Source organism: Schistocerca piceifrons, chromosome 1 (genome assembly GCF_021461385.2).
Source record: "Schistocerca piceifrons isolate TAMUIC-IGC-003096 chromosome 1, iqSchPice1.1, whole genome shotgun sequence".
NCBI lineage: Eukaryota > Metazoa > Arthropoda > Insecta > Orthoptera > Acrididae > Schistocerca > Schistocerca piceifrons.
In genome coordinates, this window is record NC_060138.1 from 494,852,186 (window position 1) to 494,878,150 (window position 25,965).

General features: G+C 42.5%; 1 protein-coding gene across 2 annotated transcripts in view; it reads right to left on the bottom strand.

Moving 5' to 3' along the window:
- The window catches only part of LOC124799323 (alpha-tocopherol transfer protein-like), a 160,738-nt gene that overhangs the window by 17,683 nt on the left and 117,090 nt on the right, over positions 1-25,965 (bottom strand). For both annotated transcript variants that reach the window (XM_047262915.1, XM_047262917.1), the window contains exon 2: positions 1,837-2,009. In XM_047262915.1, the coding sequence (XP_047118871.1) occupies positions 1,837-2,009 (173 nt within the window). The remainder of the gene's footprint in view (positions 1-1,836; positions 2,010-25,965) is intronic.

Sequence of the window (25,965 nt, forward strand, 5' to 3'; positions counted from 1 at the left end):
TGGTACGGATATCTGTATCGCTGAGGCACGCAAGCTTCCCCTACAAATGGCAAGGACCATGGATCACAGGGAGGCAACATGATATATAGAAGGCAATATGTATTATTATAGAGAGACAATGATTTTTTGCATCAGAAATTTTTTGAAAATTTCATATTGCTGCTTTAAGGTGTATTTACATAAAGAGCCAATTACGATTAAATTTACTGATTCATTATCATTATTTTAATATTTCTGCTCCAGCAACAAAGAGTTAGTTGTAGATAAGACGCCTCCAACTTATCTTGTTTATTTGATACCATTTGGTATTTTGAATTGTGAAATCTGTGAGGATGTCCTCCTTTCAATAGTTAGAAGGATTTCCTCTTGGTCCTTCCCTGGAACACTTTGTCAAAATAAACCTGAGGTGTCCCATGAGGCCATCCTCTTTGTGTGCTCATACCATTTCAATATCTTCAGTTTGAGGATCTCCTGCAGGTTTCTTTCCAACCCCAGCTGTTTTTGGACATGTCATTCCTTATTTTTCTAATCTGGTTTAACGCAAACAAGAATTAAGGAACTTCAGTTGTGTTGCCTGGAGACAGTTCTTATTTGTTGCTTCTAGTCTATATGCTAGTGTAGGCATAAGTAAGACATATCTTTTGAACAGGCTAATCTTAGAAGGTTATGATGATGACCCTTCCAAAGTATCTGTTGTACTGTGTAGTAGAACTTGGAAGCTTTTGTTATTCTTTCCCCAATCTCTTTCTCTGAGGAATCAATACAACCCAGCTACAGTACTGGAAGTTATTAGCCATATCTGTCTCCGTTTCTTAAATGAAACGTCTAGAGTTTCTCTTTAACACTGAACCAACTGTCTAAGTTTTGCTGATTTTAAGACCCATTTTTGTGAATTCTGTATGACAAATATATCTAGTTTGGTTTATTCCTCCACTTCTGTCTCACCCCATACCATTACATCACTGGCAAAAACTAATACATTAGTTATTGGTCTCATTATTTTGACTGTGTCTGGGACTTAATCCATTACCAATATTATAAAAAAAGAGGAGTAGTGAAAATCAACTTCCTTCTTGACTCGACTCCTTGGTCCCATCCAGCCTGGCTTACTATTCAGCTCTTCATTTCATCATGTGCCATCACCACCCTACTCATGCTATACTGTTATCATGAAATTTCTTATACCCGACTCATTTTCATATATGCATGTGTGGTATATGCCCTAGTTCTTTTTAAATAAAAAAGTTACACTTTTTTATTTTACTGCCAGTACTTCTCATACAGCCTTCTTGTGACAAAAACGAGGTCAGTATCTGATCAATGAAATCTAAAACCATGTTCCTCCCCATCCTCAATTGCAGACTCAACAGGTTTCCTTATTTTGACTAAAAGGATGGTCTGATTGAGATTTAGTGGCTAACAGAGCTACATCTTTGTAGATGGTGCACTTCTTACTGTCACACTTTTCGACCTGTAAGCCCAGCTACTCGTCCAAGTCGTGGGTGATGGGTAGTGGCATGAACTACGTGACTGTCTGTGGGGGTTTTCTTGTGCCCCGAAAAGGTAGAGCCCTATGGGAACCTGAAAAAGCGACGGTTAAAGGGGCTATGGTCAAGCTATGTTAGGCGAAGCTGGTCATTGGTGAAAAAAAAGCATGCTGTCAAGACAAAAAGGGGCCTCAGTTAAAATGCGGAGACAATCCAGGTTTGATTCCTGATAGCGAGGAAAAGTGGAATAAGTTCAATAATTGCGAGAATATTGTCATTTGTTAAAATGTTTATACAATGTGGGCTAGTGTACCATGCGCCATTACAGTGCGCTGTGAGGTAAACGTACCGAGCCGGCAGTTGACAATGCGCGGGTTGGAGGTGATCCAGGAGCGCATCTGCTGCAGCGCATGCTGCCGCGTAGCGGGGTCCTCGCGAAGCTCGACGCGCGCCAGCTCCTGTGTCTCCTCCGATAAGCTGCAGACGTACTCGTCCGCGGGACGCACCCACTCGCGAGCCATTCTGCGGAACAGCAAATCAACAATCACTACGCGTCACTCCAGGCGAGAAACAGTTGATCGCTGGCATTTTCTGTGACTGTACCAACGGTTTCCGTTTTATCTATTATAAAAAAGAAATTATTAATATATTAATTATTAATAATATTAAAACCGTATGCATACGTGACGGGAAGCTGTATTGGGGGGAGGGGACGACAGTAACAAACTATAACCCCTCTAGAACCAAATTACGTGTCCGCTACGATGCTTTCGCTTTCTTTCTATATAGTGGCAGTGTTTTAATATAGTAGTGATAAAAAAGTAGTCGACTAATTCGAATCTTGATGAATCGATCTTTTTATCAAGTCTCTTGAAAAACTACAAAAATCGACACAATCCTACATTTTTTGGTACAATTAATAAACGTAACCGATTATCATGACAGACTGCCCCGCAAACACACTATAACTCGAAGTCAACGGCTATGTAATACTAGGTAATTCAAATTGTTTCGTCACTCAGCTGTTCGCAATACTCCTTTGTTTTCTCGTCATGCATAGCCCAGTACTGTAAATAAATCAATTGTAAAAATAACTTCAAAGAGGTGCAACAGTTTGAGTTTTACAGGAAGAAATATTTAATCTGAAACTCTTAGCTCAGGACAGAACCAAGTAGAGGGCACTACATATGGCTCAAGTTGGAGAGAATAGTTGACCATGCATTGGATAGATACATACCTAGTTGAACAGTTCATGGTGGGAGGGACCCTCTATGGTATACACCCAGTGTAAAGAAACAATCTACTACGTAGTAGTGTAAAACAAGCATGTGACTATAGACAGAGAGGCGATGAATGAAACGCGTTTGGCTGTAAAGAGATCATTGCGGAAAGCTTTGAAAGACAACCATAGCAGAATATCGTCAAATCATCTTTCACAAAACCTGAAGAAATTCTGGTCATGTGTAAAGGCCGTTGGTGACAGAAAAGTTAGTGTCCACTTACGGTCGAGATTGGAACTGAAACTGAGAATAGCAAAGAAAAAACAGTAATTATTAACTCTGTTTCCAAACGTTTCTTTACAAAGGTAACTCCAGAAGTATTGCCCAAATTTAATTCTCGTATCTCTGAGAAGAAGGGTGACATTGGGGCTTTGAGAAACAGCTGAAATAGTTAAAACTGAAGAAAGGCTCAGGGGATGATGGAACCCTTATCAGATTTTATACCATGCCCAAATGTAGCTGGGTTAGCCAGTCTGTTAATCATAATCTATTGTACGAGGTGCATTCAAGTTCTAAGGCCTCCGATTTTTTTTTCTAATTGACTACTCACCCGAAATCGATGAAACTGGTGTTACTTCTCGATGTAATCGCCCTGCAGACGTACACATTTTTCACAACGCTGACGCCATGATTCCATGGCAGTGGCGAAGGCTTCTTTAGGAGTCTGTTTTGACCACTGGAAAATCGCTGAGGCAATAGCAGCATGGCTGGTGAATGTGCGGCCACGGAGAGTGTCTTTCATTGTTGGAAAAAGCCAAAAGTCACTAGGAGCCAGGTCAGGTGGGTAGGGAGCATGAGGAATCACTTCAAAGTTGTTATCACGAAGAAACTGTTGCGTAACGTTAGCTCGATGTGTGGATGCGTTGTATTGGTGAAACAGCACACGCGCAGCCCTTCCCGGACGTTTTTGTTGCAGTGCAGGAAGGAATTTGTTCTTCAAAAGATTTTCGTAGGATGCACCTGTTACCGTAGTGCCCTTTGGAATGCAATGAGTAAGGATTACGCCCTCGCTGTCCCAGAACATGGACACCATCATTTTTTCAGCACTGGCGGTTACCCGAAATTTTTTTGGTGGCGGTGAATCTGTGTGCTTCCATTGAGCTGACTGGCGCTTTGTTTCTGGATTGAAAAATGGCATCCATGTCTCATCCATTGTCACAACTGACGAAAAGAAAGTCCCATTCATGCTGTTGTTGCGCGTCAACATTGCTTGGCAACATGCCACACGGGCAGCCGTGTGGTCATCCGTCAGCATTCGTGGCACCCACCTGGATGACACTTTTCGCATTTTCAGGTCGTCATGCAGGATTGTGTGCACAGAACCCACAGAAATGCCAACTCTGGAGGCGATCTGTTCAACAGTCATTCAGCGATCCCCCAAAACAATTCTCTCTACTTTCTCGATCATGTCGTCAGACCGGCTTGTGCGAGCCCAAGGTTGTTTTGGTTTGTTGTCACACGATGTTCTGCCTTCATTAAACTGTCGCACCCACGAACACACTTTCGATACATCCATAACTCCATCACCACATGTCTCCTTCAACTGTCGATGAATTTCAATTGGTTTCACACCACGCAAATTCAGAAAACGAATGATTGCACGCTGTTCAAGTAAGGAAAACGTCGCCATTTTAAGTATTTAAAACAGTTCTCATTCTCGCTGCTGGCGGTAAAATTCCATTTGCCGTACGGTGCTGCCATCTCTGGGACGTATTGACAATGAATGCGGCCTCATTTTAAAACAATGCGCATGTTTCTACCTCTTTCCAGTCTGGAGAAAAAAAATCGGAGGCCTTAGAACTTGAATGCACCTCGTAGTGCCCCCGAACAAGAAAACATGCCCCACAGTTGGGAAAAACCCACAGATAACATCCGTCTACGAGAAATATGGCAGAAGTGAGCCACAAAACTACTGTTCGATATCTTTAGCATCCATTTGTTGTGTAATACTAGAAAATATTCTGCGTTCAAACACAATGATGTATCTCAAACAGATTAACCACCTCCATGCCAACCATCACGGATTTCGAAAACATCGATCATGTGAAAACCAACTCGCACTTCAGGTAGAAAAATATTTGATTCAGTACGACGTCTACGCTTATTATCAGAAGTGCGATCGTATGGGATATCAAGCGAAACTTGTGACTGCACAAGATCTGTTAAAAAATTCCGGGACATTCGTAATTTCGCGCCAATGGTATGTTTGAGGGAAATGCAGTTTGCATCTGTGCATCCCTGTGTTTAATGTGTAACTGCCGGAAGTTCTGTATGTCTGTTAGTTATCGTTCAGAGCTCTACTGAGAAGAACGTTGTGTCCCACATTTTGCGAATTTCGAGATGGCAGAGTAGAGGTGCCACGCATCTGCATTAAATTCTGCGTGAAACTCAGAAGCCTTTGCAGTGGCGGTGATGAGTGCTTAAGCGTACACGATGTTGCGATGGTTCACGCAGTTTAAAAATGGCCGGATGGAAGCTAAAGATGACCCTTGTTCAGTACGCCTTTCGACCTCTACCGACGACGCTAATGTCAGGAACGTCAACGAAACTGTGCATGTCCATTGAAGACTGACTGTCCGAGAGATTGCAGAAGAATGTAACATTTCAGTTGAATCGTGTCATGAAATCCTGACAGAGCGTCTTAGAATGCATCGTGTTGGTCCCAAGTTCGCCCCACGGCTGAAGAGTCAAGACCAGGAAGACCTTCGCCTTGCAATCTGTCAAGAGCGTTTGGATCGCGCAATTGAGAACGAGATTTTCCGTAAGTGAATCGTAACTGATGATGAGACGTTGGTCTACGGTTATGAGGTCGAGACCAAGGTTCATTATTCACAATGGGTTGGGAAAGGTTCTCCAAGACCAAAAAGGCTCGTCAGGTCAGGTTATTTAGGGGGAGAAGACTAGACAGTGAGGTTATCGGTCTCATCGGATTAGGGAAGGATGGGGAGGGAAGTCGGCCGTGCCCTTTGAAAGGATCCATCCCGGTATTTGCCTGGAGCGATTTAGGGAAATCACGGAAAACCTAAATCAGGATGGCCGGACGCGGGATTGAACCGTCGTCCTCTCGAATGTCAGTCCAGTGTGCTAACCATTGCGCCATCGGTCGTCAGGTCAGGTCAAATGTCAAAGCTGTGCTGAGAGTTTTCTTTGGCTGTTAATCGATGATTAAGGTTTTCCGTGATTTCCCTAAATCGCTCCAGGTGAATGCCGGGATGGATCCTGTGAAAGGGCACGGCCGCACATTCATCCCGGTTGGTGAGTGACTACTCCACAAAAAACGAAATCACTGTGCTGTCTCATCCTCCGTACTCTCCAGACCTGGCCCCTGCGAACGTTTTTTATTTCCAAAGTTGAAAAGCCCGTTGAAAGGACGAAGATGTGCGACAGACGAGATAAAAGACAATTTGCAGGCGGCGCTTCACGCGATCCACCAAGAGGCCTACGAAGCCTGGTACCGGAAGTGGAAACGGCGTTAGGAGCGGTACATTAATTGTGGAGGGGAGTTTTGTGAAGGAGGCCATGCGCAGAAAAATTTTGTGGACAATTTTTTGAGTAGATGTCGTATTGGGGATTTTTTGATAGGGAGGACGTAGCAAGTTATCTCAGCTGGAGAGTCACTGACAGATGTATTATGGAAGTAACTTCGGGCATGTTGGGTCCCCTGCTATTCATGTTATATATTAATGAACTTGCAGACAATATTAATAGCAACTTCAGGCTTTTTTGATAACTCTATCTTCAGCGAAGAAACTGCACAAATATTTAGGCAGATCTTGATAATATTTCAAAATGGTGCAAAGATTGGAATTTGCTTTAAATGCTCAGAAATGTAAAACTGTGCCCTTCACAAAACGAAAAAAAAACTTGGTGTCCTGTGACTATAGTATCAGTGAGTTACACTCGGAATCGGTCAACTCATACGAATACGTGGGTGTAACACTTTGTAGGGACATGAAATGAAACGGTCACATAGGCTGAGTCGTGGGTAAAACAGGTGGCAGACTTCGATCTATTGGTAGAATACTGGGGAAGTGCAATTAGTCAACAAGGGAGATCACTTTTTCGACCCCTTCTAGAATAATGTTGGAATGTGTGGGACTCGTAGCAAATAGGACTAACAGATGATACAAAACTTGTGTAGAGAAGGACAGCACGAAAGGTCACACGGTTCAAACTTCCTGGCAGATTAAAACTGTGTGCCGGGACCAAGACTCGAACTTGGGACCATTGCCTTTTGCGGGCAAGTGCTCTACCAACTGAGCTACCCAAGCACGACTCACGCCCCGTCCTCACACCTTTAATTCCGCCAGTACCTCGTCTCCTATATTTCAAACTTTGCAGAAGCTCTCCTGCATGCCTTGCAGAACTAGCACTCCTTGAAGAAAGGATACTGCGGAGACATGGCTTAGCCACAGCCTAGGGGATGTTTCCAGAATGAGATTTTCACTCTGCAGCGGAGTGTGCGCTGATATGAAACTTCCTGGCAGATTAAAACTGTGTGCCGGACCGAGACTCAAACTCGGGACCTTTGCCTCGGTCCGGCAAACAGTTTTAATCTGCCAGGAAGTTTCATATCAGCGTACACTCCGCTGCAGAGTGAAAATTTCATTCTGGTCACAGGTTTGTTTGGCCCATGGGAGAATGTCACAAAGATAACGCTCCCATAGGGATCATGAGGACAAGATTAGATTAATTATAAGACACAGAGAAACATTTAAACAGTCATTATTACCATGTTCCATACGTGAATGAACAGAAAAACCCTCCAATAACCTATAAAATGGGATGTACCCTCTGCCATGCAGTTCGCAGTGGTTTGCAAAGTGTTGGTGTAGACGTAGAAGAGGCAGTTTGTTGCTGTGGCATGTGGAATGGAAAAAAAAAGCCAGTATGCAGTTCACGAACCAATGTGCAACCAGGAATGTAAAAAAGCACTGCAGCCGCCGACATGTGTAATTCTCGCCTTCTGAATCCCCTAGAGTAATATGCCTTTTATAAAAGCGATGACTTAAATTGTAGACGTTGACAACAGCTATTAGGAAGTTAACATTGAGTTTGATGGATATCTCGATGACAGGTTGGTCTAATATAGATGCTAAAGTGCCGAAATGCACGCTGCCAGGAGACCGCATCTGATTGTGGCACATTTGTCACTCATGTCTTCGTTCTCTTAACGGACAGGACTGCCCCGCGGGGTAGCCGTGCGGTCTAGGGCGCCTTGTCACGGTGCGCACGGTCAGGGGCGCCTTGTCACGGTTCGCGCGGCTCCCTCGTCGGAGTTTCGAGCCCTTCCTCGGGCCTGGGTGTGTGTGTTGTCCTTAACGTGAGTTAGTTTAAGTAGTGTGTAAGCCTAGGGACCGATGACCTCAGCAGTTTGGTCCCATAGGAACTTAACCACCACTACGGGCAGGACTTTTGTTTCGGCAGAGCACGTAGACGGAAGTGAAACTTTTTCTGACAACTAGACGTGTACTGTTCAGTGGTACTGTGAAAAATTTCCGGATCAAAACACTGTGACTTTTCCTAGTGCTGGGTAACACCAAAGTAACGTGCATTCAGTGTCACAATTCGAGGATGGTTAGAAGCCCAGTAGTGTGTGGAGTGCTTCTTATCGCTGTTTGAGAAAGTATGTCGTTGACCGTGTGTTTCGTTTTCTATTCTCACGTCATATATTTTATTTTCTGACAGCCTCTGTTGAGATAGCTCGTAAGGCAGGGACAGTCAACCTTTGTTTATCTACTGCCCAATTTTGCATCTCTGTAGAAGTAAGATAACCCTCTGGTTCCAGAGTAATGGTAATTTATAAAATAGGAAAGTAACTTTAATTTTATAAAATTTTTACAGCAGAGTCACAGCAAGTAGAAGCACATAATACTAATAATTACGTACCAAATATTTTATGTCAAAATTTTGGAAAACTTGTTAATATTGTTTTCAAAGTCCCTACCGCCCACCAAGAAAAATGCAACGCCCACTAGTGGGCGATAGGGATAAGATTAACTACTACTGTCGTAAGATCACGGAAGTTAAGCGCTGTTGGGCTTGGCTAGCATTTGAATGGGTGACCATCCGGTCTGCCGATCACTGTCGGCAAGCGGGGTGCTCTCAGACCTTGTGAGGCAAAATGAGGAGCTACTGGACTGAGAAGTAGCGGCTCCGGTCACGACAATTGACACGGCCGGGAGAGCGGTAAATGAAATGATCGTATGGCATTGTTGGCCGGGAGGCCCCATACGGGAAGTTCGGCCGCCGTATTGCAAGTCCTCTTTAGTTGACGCTACTTCGGCGCCTTGCGAGTCAATGATGATGAAATGATGATGAAGGACACACAACACCCAGTCCTCACGAGGCAGAGAAAATCCCTGACCCCGCCGGGAATCGAACCCGGGACCCCGTGCGCAGGAAGCGAGACCGCTACGAGCTGCGGACGGTAGAGCAGTATGCTGACCACGTGCACCTCCATATCCGCTTCCAGTGATGCCACTAGGCTGAGGTCGCTCAGTACCGTTGCGCCTTCCGAGGCCTGTTCAAAAATGGTTCAAATGGCTCTGAGCACTATGGGACTTAACTTCTGAGGTCATCAGTCCCCTAGAACTTAGAACTACTTAAACCTAACTAACCTAAGGACATCACACACATCCATGCCCGAGGCAGGATTCGAACCTGCGACCGCAGCGGTCGCGCGGTTCCAGACTGCAGCGCCTAGAACCGCTCGGCCACCCTGGCCGGCCGAGGCCTGTTCGGGTGGGGTTTAGAGTCGTAAGAACAAGTGTGGGATCCTGCCCACTCGTCTATAATAGGGCGCCTAGGAAGCTGTTTTTTTCGGATAACTAGGCAACATACAAGCAAAACATATTAATGGAGTTTATTACAGTAATTGAATTGACAATACTTAACTTTCGTTTCTACATAATGGGTCGCAAACAATGGGCCACATGCAAATGATCAGTGTCCTTTGATAGATAAAATTTCCATGCAAGCTGATCACACAAGTTCTTAAGTCAGTGCTATCGTTAATATCACTGCGGTTCTTCTAGTCCGGGTCTACTAGTATGGCCGAGGCAAGGCGGGGCGTCGCTTTTATTCTCTTCATGTAGATGCCGCTCCTGTCGTGGTGACGTCCTAGTCAGCGTGCTATTGGTTGACGTCGTCTCACAGCTCTCTCCGCTGTATCGGCTTGATCTTCGTGCCGGCGCTTGTCGTTACGTTGGAACAGTAAGAAAATTTAATCGATATGTTACATGTAACTGAAGGTGGAGGGGGCAGAAAGAAAGAAAAGGAAAGAAGGGATTGTTGGTGTCAGCTGTATTGGGACTTCAGGCGGAATCAACGGCGACGAATGAAAATGTGTGCCGAAACCGGGATCTCCTGCTTAATAGGCAGCTGCGTTCACCATTGGGCCATTTATCGAACTGTGTGGACTATCTCGGTACACTCCACCTAGCACCACCTATCCGCAGTCGCCTTCCATGTCCTCCATGATTGCTACTCCCAGATTCCTGCAGGAGGTGAGACGTAATCGTGCATCCGCACTGAAACAGGTGGGTTCGTTGCCCATCGAGGCGGTTCAATTATGACACCTTGCCTCGAGGGACAGCGAATCCACCTTCTTCAGTGCGGATGCACGATTACGTCTCACCTCCTTCAGGAATGTGGAAGTAGCGGTCATGGAGGACATGGAAGGAGACTATGGATAGGTGGTGCTAGGTGGGAGTGTGGGACGGTCGAGAGGCGTGCCGAGACAGTCCGCGCAGCTTCGATAAACACCGTGTCCAGGTGCCGCAGTGGTTAGCGCAACTAGCCGCCACTGATTCCGCGTGAAGTCCAGATGCAGCTGGCATCAATAATCCGATCCCATCCCTTCCCTTTCCTTTCTTCCACCTCCACCTTCAATTTACATATAACGTATCACAGTTGCGGATTCCACGCATCTATAAAATTGATCGACAAGGTCCTGTCTGTCTTCTGTATAGCTACTTGACATATAACGAAGCAGCCGACGTTGCGCCACGTTCAAGAAGAATGGTCACATTAGCCGCCGTTTATGGAACATGGCCATTTAATGTGCCAGTAATGTAGCTCAGTAATGGGCTGAAAAACTTTAAAAAGTTTATGATTTCCGGGCACGAAAATGAAAAGAAGATAGATTTTCAACTCAGTGCCTTCCAAGAGGTCATTCGAACCGACTCATTGATTCAGTTTCACTGCGCGAAAATACACCGCGTGTCATAATTAACTGCGAGAAGACACACGTGTGAAAATATAGGGCAATAAGAAGCAAAAACGTTTCAATAAGCCTGGGTCCGCAAAAGAGATGTTTACGACGTAATTGTGAACGTGTGTTTACGAGCTGCCAATCACTTTAATATGAAGCATTGTTCTAGTTAAATTTGTTTTTAGATGGGATCTGCACTGAGCGAGACACAGCTCTTTTTTTTCTTCTTCCACATATACTTGTTTCACTGCTGTTGCAACGTCATCGGTAGGTCTTTATTTTCTTTCTATTAAGCAACTGAAAAAAAACCGCTTGTTACCGCCTGTAGACATACCTTGTAACCACATGCTGTGTCTTCCGTGGTTTTTTATGTTTAGCGTTGCAGTTGTTTTCCTTTCACTGTTTATCATCTGCAACCATATAGTTATTTACATTGAAAATTTACGAATAGGAATGTCAGACTTTAGCCTAATATTAATTAAGTCTATGCAGAAGACTGTGTGTGTGTGTGTGTGTGTGTGTGTGTGTGTGTGTGAGAGAGAGAGAGAGAGAGAGAGAGAGAGAGAGAGAGAGAGAGAGGAGAGGGAGGGAGGGAGGGAAGGGAGAGGGTGAGGGATAGGGGAAGGAAGAGGGAAGAGAGATTATGGGTTAGTGTTATTTGACAGTTCTTTTGAGAATTTATGTCAGTGCCACTGTCTGTTGGTCTGTGTTCAGAGAATGCATAATGAAAGCTATTACCTCTTCTGTGTTCAGTGTGCCTAATACTGAAATTTCGTCTGTCCAATAAAAACTGATTTTCAGACCTGACAAGTCAGTTGCTAAATACCAGATACGTTGTGTTTGTATCGGTTGTCGTTAGTTTTATCTGTATAGAATTATCTATTCTGTAGAGTATGTTTAATTATTGTTGTCTGAGTATGTCGCCCATTCTGCGGGCTGCTCTATTGCTTTAAGATGTCCTAGTTAATACAAATGTATATGAAATGGAAATTTCCGTCTAATTGCTCTCAAATTTCGCCCATGGGACATGGTTCGGAAATGTGGTACATGTACGCTTGGGTAACGGTACATATTGTTGTTGAATCTACAATGAGAAGGGTCTTACACGTGGGTCACCGATTTTGATCAAATTTTGCAAGGATATCCTGTAATGAAAATAAAGAAACTCGTGTTTCGGCCTTTTACAGACATCCCAAAGTTTTTGAAAAAATGGAGATCAAAGTTGATGAAGGAAAATCGTATTTCAATGGTATACATCGAAAGATCGTCTAAAAACAAATATTTTGCATTAGTATAACAAGGGGTCCAAAGTTAATAATGTGGGAGTTACTAACGCTTTTATGTTTTCATGCTGTGGCTTAGGTACTCGTCTGTCTACACATATAGGAGAGCGAGATCAGCGATCGAGTGGTCGAGGCATGAGACCATGAAACTGCTGGTCCGTGTTCGATTTTTAGTTGTAGCATTTTTGTCAGACATTTCTTTTCGGTGTATCTGATAAAATTGTGATAATGTGAATATCTTTCTTTGTTGTAAACCATCGGGATGTGCGAGTAATAACCAAATAAGTAAATACAGCGTATTGAAAGTTATTTTAATCGTGATACATGATGAGCTACGATAGGACTTTTGTAGATGATGGCCTTCAGCGTGAAACTGATACCACCGAAATTCACTTCTCTTTGTCAACCGTGTTACGTTAGCTTTTTCCGGTAGATGAAGAATTTCATCATATGAGTTCGAAATCTTGCGAAATCACAGCAGAGCAGAGAATTACAAGATAGGACGCTTACTATCAAAATTCATCCGTTGGTCCATAACCAGTTATCCGCGTCTGCCTTTCAAGATGTGATTTTATACGCTTGGTACGCGTCCAAATTGATATCCGATAGATCTGTTATCAGCAAGGTGAATCATATATGTTCAATGTACCGGAAAACATGTACAATGCGGCGAGATTTTGTTTGTGTGTTGCGCATGGTGCGAAAAACATTTATGATTTGTCAGTTTTTATGATAAGTTTCAACCCATTGATTGCGAAAACGCTCACGAATAAACGATCAGTTAGAATTACGTACTAATATACGTGGGTGTAATTTTTTACTAAGTATCACGATGAAAATAACTGTCAATGCATTATACAGGGTTATTACAAATGATTGAAGCGATTTCACAGCTCTACAATAACTTTATTATTTGAGATATTTTCACAATGCTTTGCACACACATAAAAAAACTCAAAAAGTTTTTTTAGGCATTCACAAATGTTCGATATGTGTCCCTTTAGTGATTCGGCAGACATCAAGCCGATAATCAAGTTCCTCCCACACTCGGCGCAGCATGTCCCCATCAATGGGTTCGAAAGCATCGTTGATTCGAGCTCGCAGTTCTGGCACGTTTCTTGATAGAGGAGGTTTAAACACTGAATCTTTCACATAACCTCACAGAAAGAAATCGCATGGGGTTAAGTCGGGAGAGCGTGGAGGCCATGACATGAATTGTTGATCATGATCTCCACCACGATCGATCCATCGGTTTTCCAATCTCCTGTTTAAGAAATGCTTCTGCTTTAGCCTTTTCCGTAAGATTTTCCAAACCGTCGGCTGTGGTACGTTTAGCTCCCTGCTTGCTTTATTCGTCGACTTCCACGGGCTACGCGTGAAACTTGCCCGCACGCGTTCAACCGTTTCTTCGCTCACTGCAGGCCGACCCGTTGATTTCCCCTTACAGAGGCATCCAGAAGCTTTAAACTGCGCATACCATCGCCGAATGGAGTTAGCAGTTGGTGGATCTTTGTTGAACTTCGTCCTGAAGTGTCGTTGCACTGTTATGACTGACTGATGTGAGTGCATTTCAAGCACGACATACGCTTTCTCGGCTCCTGTCGCCAGTTTGTCTCACTACGCTCTCGAGCGCTCTGGCGGCAGAAACCTGAAGTGCGGCTTCAGCCGAACAAAACTTTGAGTTTTTCTACGTATCTGTAGTGTGTCGTGACTATATGTCAATGAATGGAGCTACAGTGAATTTATGAAATCGCTTCAATCATTTGTAATAGCCCTGTATAAATCATTAACAACAAACACTGTTAGTGTGTATGTAGGTGTGCCAGTGATTGTAGTTATTCTTCATGCTTCCTGATGCTGGAGTATATTTGTTGCATCATTCCAGCCTCTCTGGTAAAATAACTGACAATTAATGAAAGTGAATTGGTAAGGTGATAAAAATTACTGATGCTCAGATCAGGACAGCAATCTGGTGTTCCCAACCAAAAGAGGTGATCTGTTTTTGAGAGTTTACATGGCCCAACAGTATTGTGAATCAATCATTGTCGGTAAACATGGCAAGTCACTCATTATGGAATACTTGTTAGTCTTAGAGTTGGCAATGGAAGCGATTTGTTTAAGGTTTGAAAGATACATTGAGATAGAACTATGTCGTCCAATCTATTCTTCATGGTCAGTAGCAAGACTGCATATTGTTATATGGGGTGGTGCAGAAAGAATGTATGAATTTCAAATTAGTGTGATTAGGTTAAGTCTGATCACATATAAAATACATTTACACCAGTACCACCAATAAGTTCCCCAATTTAAGAGTTGCAAGTCTTCTAAAGATAACATCGGAAAGATGGCTTCTTGTTTGTACACACACATTGTCTTTCTTTAAAGTTCTGCATAACTTTTGCAAAAGTGACCTGTGAAGCAGCAACAGTTTCTTCATGTAATGCAACATTCAGATTGTTGAATGAATAAGGTTTGCTGCAGTAAACTTTGCATTTCAAATAATCCCATAATAAGTTGTTGCATACCCACAGATCTGTCGAGTTTATAGGCCAGTGGAGATTGCTGAAGTGAGAGACCAAGTTATTTCCAAAATAACTGCTATGAGTATGTTAGCCATGTGAGCTGTGGCTCCATCTTGTTGGAACCACATTTCTGCCATGTTGATCCCCAAAGTATCAAGTTGTGGCTGCAAAAAATTCCGTAGCACCACTGCAACATAATGTCCAGAATTTACTGTTACACTAGTGCCATCCTCAAAAAGATAAGGTCCAAAGATCCACACTTTGGAAACCCCATATCACATGACCACCTTAGCACTGTACAGTGGTTAGGATGAAATTCTTTTGGGTTGTCTGCTGTCCAGTAGCAACAGTTTTTCTTATTTGCAGAACTGTCAGAGTGAAAGTGAGCTTCAGTGCTTATCATTAACAAAAGTCACCAATAGCAAGAACTTCAAGCACTCTCTCATAAGTCTCTTTTTGTCAAAATTACATTCGTTAAGCTTCTGAATGGTCATAATTTTATGAGGACGGAATAGTAACACAGTTCAGGGTGCACTGTAGCAAAGGATGAGATGTGTCTAAACTCATAGCACACTGCCTAATGCAACAGCTAGGACAAAGAACAGATGCTCTTGTTCTGTCACTGACTGATGTGAGTGCATTTCAAGCACGACATACGCTTTCTCGGCTCCTGTCGGCATTTTGTCTCACTGCGCTCTCGAGCGCTCTGGCGGCAGAAACCTGAAGTGCGGCTTCAGCCGAACAAAACTTTGAGTTTTTCTACGTATCTGTAGTGTGTCGTGACCATATGTCAATGAATGGAGCTACAGTGAATCTATGAAATCGCTTCAATCATTTGTAATAGCCCTGTATACTTATTTGATTATTAATCGTACATCCCGATGTTTTACTTAAAAAAGTCAAAGACAAGTATTCCAGTTATCAGAATATGACTAGCTACACCGAAAAAAATATCGAATGAAAAAAACTACGACCAAGTATCGATCACACACCAGCAGCTTATGGCTCGACCACTCGGCCGCCGGCTTCTCTCTTCTAGGTACGTAGAATGACTGGTACCCAAGCCACAGCACGAAATACAGACACGTTAATAGCTCGAACATTACTAACTTTAGGCCCTATATTATATTAATAAAGAATATTTGTTTTAGTCAAACTTTCGACGTATAGCATTGAAAATACGATTTTCGGTCATCAACTTCGACCTTGATTTTTTTAAAAACTTAAAGAGTGTCTAAAAAAAAAAGTGAAACGCATGTCTCTTTCTTTTCAATAACGAAGAAATAAATACATTTTACGCTGAAACATGGTTCGAATTACACATTTCACAAATTAAAGTCAAACTATGTTCCTCAACTCGTACACACAGTTCGTGGGCCCAGAGGGAGCACATTTGGCACTAAATCAATTGTTTTTCTGGCCTTGCGTTTGAAAAATTTTCCTCGCAGTACATGCACTGTCTATCTTCACCGTTGCCGCCAAAAAGAGCTATTCTAGGGTTGTGTTTCCTGCTCTTTGCACTCTTCCTTTTTACTGCCTTTCTGCTCTTCGGCTGCTTTCCGTTTTTCCTTGTTTTTACTTTCTGTTTCTTCTCTTTCTTTATTTGACGCTGCTACGTCACTGTTATAAGTGCTCGCTATAAGTAGGCCTATGGGCGTGGAGTCGTTCTTTCGGCTGGTGATTTTACGTTTTCCCCTTAAACAAAGTGGCCAGAAGCTACCGACGAGGTGACTATTTTGCCCGCATTGACGCCTTTACACAAAAGCTGTAAACCCTCTAATAATAGGAAGAATAAAAATCGCTGATTGAAGGGACAATGCTACTGGAAGCTTTTGGAACACAGAACCATCTGGTATTTTAAGTTGCGGTCGAATTATGGAGTCAAGGTATAACACTTTCAACACAATTACATTAATAAGACATAAGTCTCATTCCCTCTCCACAATAAACACACTGACCACTTATCTTACATCAGTATAACTAAAATCCATAAAAGTTATTATAACTCTGAGGCGCGGCACAGCACACAGGTAAGACTTCACGGGGTGACTGGGCTCTCGGTTAAAACTTTTCCCGCGCCATGCCAGCTCCTTATAGCCCTCAGGACGCCAGTGGCCGCTTTACCCACCGTGGCCACTTGGCCCGGCTTCCCCTACCTCCAGAAGTGGAGCTCGGCTTGTGTCACGAATTCAAAGGATATGTCGTGATAGCGTCCGTTCGTCCTGCGTCACGACTTCAAAATCTGTCTTCATACCGGCTGTCCATACTTCCTGTACGCTGCTATTAAAGAGCGTACTCAGGAAATGAATTGGAAAGAAAGGGGTAAGGGGAGGAATCAGCAACTCTGATTAATTTCTCGCAAGGAGGAGGGGTGAAACAGACGACGAACAATCACGTACAAAATAAAACTCAAAACTATTAATAACCAAGCATACTCATGTTATCACTTAGTAACAGGTATCTACAGGGAATAGGTAAAATAATGTGAATACCTGTACTTAACTTGGGAATGGTTTATTAAAAGGGGTTGGACCCCCATTTGCCCGTAATACAGCTGCGACTCTTCTTGGAATACTGGCATATAATGGTTGTATAGTCTCCAGTGGAATGTTATACCACTCTATGATCAGAACGTCTCCCAACTCCTGTAATGACGACGGAGGCGGAAATCTGCTCCGGAGTCTGCGCTCCAATACCGCCCACATGGGCTCGATAATGTTCAAGTCCGGGGACTGTGCTGGCCAGGGAAGATGCTGCAGTTCATTTGCATGCTCCTCATACGACCATTGTACTGTCCTGGCTGTGTGAATGGGTGCATTATCGTCCTGAAATAATGGCATCATTGTTGGGGTACAACATTTGAATCATGGAATGCACCTCATCACCTAAAATGTTCACATAATTGTTGGCTGTAACACGGTCTTTGAGAGTAATGATGAGACCAACAGAATACCACGATATGGCTGCCCGCACCATCACACCTGAACCTCCATGCTTAACCGTTGGAATCAAGCAATCAGGACTGTAGGCGTCTTTTGGCGTTCTCAAGACGCAAACCCGTACCGATGTTGGAAATAAAGAAAACGTTGACTCGTCGGACCACATGACGTGTTTCCACTGATTAGACGTCCAGGATTTATGCTCCTGACACCATGTTTTACGCTTCTTCGCGTTGGCTGTCGTCACTAATGGTTTCGGCTTGGTAGCTCGTCCATGAATATTCGCTTTATGGAGTTCTTGGCGGACAGTGTCGATAGACACAGGGTCTCGAAGATGGATACTGAACTCTGCACTCACTTTAGCCGCCATAGTTTTGTGTTGTTTAGACACAATTCGTGTTAGCGTACAACGATCTCTGTCAGTCAGTTTTGACTTGCGCCCACTATTACGTTTACATGACGATGTCTTTCCATGTTTTGTGTAGACTGTCATGACTATTGAAACAGTTGCTCTTGAAACATTGAATAAATTGGCTGTCTTGGTTACCGAAGTTCCAGGTAATCGGGCCCTCACAATCTGCCTTCTTTGGAAGTCTGTTAGGTCTTTCATGGCACGTCGACCTCGGCCTCTAAATGTAAATACGAAGTGTGCACTACTCGTACACAACCTAGTGTACTGAAGACGCGAAGTCCAGCGCCTTACCTGCATTGTTGACCGCCAAACACAACCGTCCCATTACCACCTCTGTCCACATTATCTTGCATGTAACTGAGAGTAAATTACGTTTATCATGTAGACAAGAAGAATTCCATCTTTTCGCAACTGAATGTTTGTTTTGCTTGTAACTAAACATATTTCGCCTATTCATACTAGATACCATCAGCGATTTCGTTATCCTGTTATTTTCAAGTATGGATTATTCTGCAAGCACTAGATGTACACTGAACAGAATCGTGACTTTCAATGTGTGCCACGATTGCTCATTCATTTGCAGAAACGAACAAATATTTATCTAATTATATTTTTTCGAGGTGTTAATAAAAGCTTTATTACTATGCCTTGTATTATGTAGTTTGGTAGGGCCGTTTAGGCACATACAAATACCTTCTACATTCATATTTTAGTAGCTTTTGACATTGACTGGTAATAGGAAGAATAAAAATCGCTGATTGAAGGGACAATGCTACTGGAAGCTTTTGGAACACAGAACCATCTGGTATTTTAAGTTGCAAGGAGAAGAGCGGCAAAGATAGATAAACGATCTGACGAATAGCGTTAGCAGCAAACGCCGACTGTCAGCTAATGACGCTGAAGTGTACGGTAAAGAGTCATTTGTCAATGCTTGTAGGAGGAAACAGGATGGCTTGGACAGAATTTCTATTTGGTATGATGGACTGCAACTTGTTCTAAATGTGGGAAAACGTAAGTTAATGTATTTGTAGAGTAGATGTGTCATGAAATGGAACCGGCACGCAATGTCGGTTGTAAGGAAGGCGGGTGGTCGACTGCGGTTTACTGGGAGAATTCTAGGACAGGGTAGTTCATTTATAAAGGAGACCGCGCACAATACACTTGTGTGACCTGTTGTTGATTATTGCTTGAGAGTCTGGGATCCCAGCATGGTCGTATTTAAGGGACACATTGAAGCAATTCAGAGGCGTGCTACCAGATTTGTTGTCAGTGTGTTCGATCATCACACGAGCAACATGCCCCGTGAACTCAAATAAGAATCCCTGGATAGAAGAAGACGTCCTTTTTGTGCAACACTATTGAGAAAATTTAAAGAAGCGGCATTTGCGACAGACTTAGAACGATCGTACTGCCACCAATATATATCTAACGTAAGAGCAGCGAAAACAAGATAAAACAGAGTTCATACGGAAGCGTATAGATAGTCGTTTTTTCCTCGATCCATGTGCGAATGGGACAGGAAAGGAGATGGCTAGCAGTGTTAAAAGGAACCATCCGCCATGCACCGTATGGTGGCTCGAGGAGTGATCAACGGCGACATACATTGTACTGTAGTTTTGAGATTCATAACAAAAGTCTCAGGACGTGTTTGCTATCATTCAGTCTCTGTCAGAAAAAAATGCCCCCGTTTTGTTTTTGATTGAAATAAAATAGGAAATAGTAAAATAACGTTTTAAAATCATATAATTTTTACTTTATGGGGTTACGCACCATTTATATTTTGCTCTTAGAAAATATAATTAAAATTATTACAAAAAATTATTTTGAAAAACTTAACACTAAGCGAGTTTGAAAAATAGGTGCCAAAATCGGACCCCTCGTAAAAGTAATCAAAATAACACTAAACGAAATTATCAAATGGCATTAAATCAGAGAAAACGTATTCTAGCCTCACAGTGCAATATAACAGTTATAGGTTTTAGTTTAAAAAAAAAAAAAATGATACAGAATACAGTAGAAGATATAGAAATGTGCATCAGAATTAAATCGTTTACCAACAAAAATTGCAAATGTTTACGTCCTTTTCAGTCCCAGTACAATCCACATACCCCAGAGCGAGCACATAACGTTAACACATGACTCGAAGTTTCCTTTTGGAATCTCCCGAAAATTTCCCGTAACAGAACATATACCAAGCACCATCATCTTTGGATGATAAAAATCCATGAAAATTCTCCAATTCAAGTGTTCCAGAGGACACGTTCTTTTTATCTTCAGTGCTTCTTTTTATCTTCAGTGCTTCATTCTTTTATAGCATTGTCAAAACTTTTACGATTTTTCACGAGCTCTTTCCCTTTTCTTGAACATGCTATTTCTGATCGTCGTCCCCAGCCACGACTGCTTTTGCGCATTTATTGCCCAGCTTCCTTAGCTTTTTTTGCTTCCACCAATTGGGCCTTGTAAGGCGCAAGGCCGGTTTAAGGCCCAAGCGACACAAGGTATACAAATTTTGCTCTAGGGCGCCTCTAGTGCCCCTTACAGCTTGGCACCCCAAGCGGCCGTTTGTGTACAAAGGCTGTAAAAATTTTCCACTATGAAAACAATCCATTTCCAAGCTCACCAGATTTAGTTTTAAAGGTCTTATCGAATTCCCAGAAAATTGCAACTAATGTATGAGGAAAGGGAAAGGGGGGGGGGGGGGGAATTATATGTCGCTTGTGTGGAAAAATATTCTCGAACCGGCCCTGATAAGTCGTAGATGTAGTAAATGCACAATTGCAGGCCTTTCGTCCCGTATTTGAGGTCTCCTTTTTGATTTTTGGAATGGAAGTAATGTCAAATGGACTTATCTTAAGAGATGCGGAAACCTGAAGATCCTGAAGCGTAGCTGGTGATAAAGGAGCACCCAGACAAGCCGAACATGTTGATGACTGATTCGGATCAAATTCTGCAATAACTTGTGATTCGTTCACACTTCATTTTTCTTTGTTGTCTGGAAAGCTACGATATCCTGCTGTTTGGTTCTTTAACACAGCTTCATAGAAAGAGGAATGCCGTATTTTGTGTTTACGTCTTCAATCTATTGGTTATCTGAGAATAGCTTGTTCAGGGGGTATATGCCTTAAATTAAATGAAACAACAAGTTTACTGTTACCAGTCACCGTTTTATTTATTTCCACGACGCGTTTCGAAGGTTTAAACCTCCATCATCAGGTGGATTTACATTAGTTAGTATTACATTTGTGTGTGTGTTGTGTTACGATTTTTGGAGGAACTTGTGGCACTGCCTCCAGCGGTCACAGATTCATGTTGCTGTCGTAACACATCACACGTATACTGCCAAATGTTTACTAATGTAAATCCACCCGATGATAGAGGTTTAAACCTTCGAAACGCGTCGTGGAAATAAATAAAACGGTGACTGGTAACAGTAAACTTGTTGTTTCATTTAATGTCAGTAACAGTCACGGTAAAGCCTAACCTAAAAATGTTCGCATTTAAAGGGTATATGCCTGTTTTTTAAACTAATTGATTGCTATTTGAGCTGTTTGGCGTCTAATGTAGGCTTTGCCAAAAAGGCCGACTGCATCGAAGGCACTAATAACGCGTTAATAATGCCTTCACCGCTGCCTAATTTCCTCGTTGTGCTAAACTTTGAGACAATCCATGAATATTTTATCCAAACGTCGTAGTTTATGTGTGGAGTGAGGTGGCAGCGGCACAATGATAATGTGATTTGGTTTTGCCACGTTAATCAAATAAATATTCCGTGTATGGCTGAAGTGGCCTTCCAAAAACAACAGCAGAGGTCATAGGATTGGAAAACTCGATGAAATGTTTAAACTACTGAGTGAAGCAGTTGATTTGGATCCTTCCTGAAAGATAAGCTGCAAATATTGTTCTTGTTTTTTTAAGTGCTCACTCATATTTTCCTTGGAAAAATTACTAAAGGGGGCACGAATGAGCCACTAACATCCATAGAAGCAACAATTGTTGTAAGGGCCCACGTCCATCTGCTGTCAAGGAGGCTAGCTTTCTTTTACCCTTAAAGACAATCACTTTTGCTACTTTAGATCGTACCACAGTGTTGCCACTCTCATCAGTATTGCAAGTTCTGCAAGGGGTGAATTTACCTTTCATGAGCATCATCCAGAAGGTTATAAAATTTCTCTGTGTTTTCTTTACTGAACGCAAGAATTCTGCTACAGGATGTTGCTCTAGGCATCCTTACTGACTGATTTTGTGGCGCTTGAGACAAAGACTAACCCAGTTTTTCACAGCAGTTTTGTCTTTGAAAGGTGTGTCACTGTTGTTTCTCTCTGTGAATGGACGGCCATTCTTCGCAAGTCATTATGAGTAAGCCGAAAGAAACAAGCTTACATAGTAATGCAATAGTAAATCAGCTCTTCTTCAAGATCTTAATCCAAAATTGTAGGGCTCCCTCTTTTTGTTTTTGCTGCTCCCCCAGGTACTATACTTTATGTTGGACAACTCCATAAGTGTTATTTTTGGAACATTACACTATTTACTAGTCTTCTTGCACCCCATATTCTTTCTCCAATCATTAGCTTCAGTCACTTTAAATGGACTACACTTTATTTGATCAACCTTCTCTGTTATTCTCTTGGAATCTGCGAGAGAATTTCAAGATAATAAGAGTGTGCACCGATACCGCCAGATTTTAAATATCAAAATCAAGGAGACTGGTTTAAGCAGCGGAAGCGAGTCCAGTGTACACAGCTGTAGCGTACATTTTGATAACTCAATAAATTTTGACCAAACATTTAAATGAAACGGTTTAGTTATAAACATTAACATTAGGCCTTACTATTCAGGAACAAATGTAGGTTGAAAGGCACACCTGCTAATATCTATGACAAATACCGAAAAGTGTTTTTTCACTTGTCCAAGCATGTAATGGCGAACTGACAAGCAACAAGTAAATTGGGCGACTTGTTCGCTCTGCTACAGAGTTGTAGAGACGTGAATTACTACTTGCACTTGGCCACAGTAGAGTTCAGAGGAATGCAAAGCCAGGAGGTCAGTGGTCCATTTTAGGGAGGTGCGGAGGGGGAGGGGGGGCTTGTCGAGCGTAAGGCACTTTCCTCTAGTCTACGTGTTCAGGCTTTCTTCCAGCTGATATGCCTGTCTGCATGGCGAGACAGGCCATTATTTGGTTTGCGAAGAGCATGATTTTTTTTCTCCAGTTGGAGAGGGGGATGGGAGCTGGCATCTGGCCTTCCCTGTCGTTGCTGGGTATCCCCTAATACTAACAGGCATGTGAGTGGAGGGGTCTGTTTAATGAGAACATCCATTGTACCTTTGACAGTTGTCCAGCGTGCTAGCATTACCCGAAGGTCAGATCGTTGGACCGGACCAGTTGCCCTGACGTGTGGATGCCATACATACGGGTCTCCCCGGATCTGTCCTAATTTTGAGGGCGTCCTGTTTTTTTTATTATTTTTTTATACATCCCGACTGACCGTCGCGTCCTCCTCAGCCCACAGGTTTCATTGGATGTGGGAATGGAGAGGCATGTGGTCAGCAAACCCCTCTTCAGGCTGTTGTCAGTTTTTGTGACCAAAGCCACTACTTATCAACTAAGTAGTTCCTCAATTGGCTTCACAAGGGCTGAGTGCAATTGGAACCGGTGTACCGGTGTTACCAGTGGGGCAAAGCCGTTGGCGTCTCAGGTAAACCTGGACTCTTTTTGTGTCTGGAGAAATTCGAGTGGTTGGAAATAAACATATTAGTTAAAATTCACTAAATGAGGACTGGCGTGTAGGTAGTTTCGTTCATTTCATAATTTTTTTTTTTAAAGGCAAGTACTTTTAGACGATATTCTATTCACGCGTTGCCACGCTTATCTAGTTTGCATAATTTATATTCGTTAAGATTCTTAACTCGTCATGGTTTTATTTGTATCTCTTGTGCATTTCTTTTGTTGGATGCTTGCTAATAATCACATTATTAAGCACTCTAAAACCGGCATGGATGTGTTTGATGTCCTTAGGTTAGTTAGGTTTAATTAGTTCTAAGTTCTAGGCGACTGATGACCTCAGAAGTTAAGTCGCATAGTGCTCAGAGCCAATTGAACCTTATAGCAACATCCGATTTCTTGTCCCCAGAAGCAAAATGCCAAAACGTAAATGCACATTTAATAGTGATTTGAAAAAAAAAAAAAAAAAAAAAAATTCCAATTTTATGTGTAGGAAATCATAACTGGGAAGTAGTGTGCACAATTTGTTCAACAACCATTTCGATTGCAAATAGGGGCGATTCTCACATAAGTGATCATTAGATAAAGTAAAGAAGACATAAAGATAGTACAAAACACCAGGCTAGTAGCTCAAACATTACTACTGTCTTTGAAAAGACTATACCCGGCTCCGAAGAAAATCTGATTCGTGCAGCCAAAGATACTTTATTTTACCCCACAGCGTTTCACCACAGGTCACTCAAGTCTGTGGATTCCATTAATTCCCTAAACCGAGTGTGTAATTTATATCACAGCTGCCGATTGGTAAGCGACGCGCGCACGCTGGTGTTGTCAGCACTGAAAGACAAACAAGGAAACGTCCGCTCCACCAACTGCACCCTCCTCACCTTCACGCTCCCCGAGAGACACACTGGCCATCGATCAGCTTATGGTCGACATACTATTGTGTGTCCGGGAAAATAATTCGATTTGATCCAAGTCTGACGTGTCTGTCCGTGGTTGGCTATTTAAGTGACGGCGAGCTAACCCCTCACGTGATCAGCGCGCAGCCTGCAGGCCCACGCTCGTTCGTGACTGCTGCATGCGCGCGCCGCCGTCGACTGACCCCATTCCGCGACTTCTCCCGTGTGCGCCTCACTTTCCTCCCCCTCGGATCCGCGAGGTGGCCACAGCCACTGGACAAAACAAGCGCCTCGCACTTTCACAATTATTTGTTTCAAACACTGTTAACTCTTCAAATGCGACGTACTCTTCTTCTTCTTCTTCTCCCCCTTCTTTTTTTTGTGATGGTACCGACATTTGCGTCGAAATGTTGACAGTCCTAGCGGTGTTTTAGTATGAGAAAACGCCATTGCGCTGCGGTTCCCTTTAGATACGTTGCCGCTACTTGATTTGTTGGCTTGTGTTTGCATCAAACCCAAGACCCGACTTTAACAAGGCAACTTTATACTTGAGGAAAGGAAAATAATAAATATGATAACGGAAAATGGAAATTAAGAAATGCTAAAGAAATTTATTAAAAATACAACAAATTTTCACAAAATGGACACCTAAAAAGGCTAGAGGAAAAAAGAATAACAAAAAGAATTTTTTAACTTTTTCGACAGAACCCAGAAAATATCAGTGAAGTAGATGAAAGAAGTTAGAGCAGGCCTGAGATAAATGGAAATAACGGAGAAAGAAATAGGAGGAAGAGAAAAGTTCGGAGCAGAAGTAAAATGTTTCAAGTGCTTCCAGGAGCAAGCAAAGGAAAAGACAGGTGCCCACTGGATGGAAGAAAGAAGAGAAAAATATAGGAAAAGAATGAAAAACTACTGGAAAGAAAGAAACAAGAAAAGAAAGAAGATGTAAGTTCTTTCATGTTTAGGCTAAACCAATTTTTAAAAAATTGTAACTTTGTTAATGCTTTCGTGACCACTTCTGAACGTATCATCTGTTGTCTTTTGTCAAAAAACGTCACAAAAATAGAACTATTGTTGCCGTGAAGGTTACGTTTAATATGATTCGTTTTCAAATATCTTTCTGAGAAAGAGAGATTAATTAACATGAAATATGAAACTAAGTGTCAGGAAGTCTTTTCTGAAGGCAGTTGTCCGGAATGTAGCCTT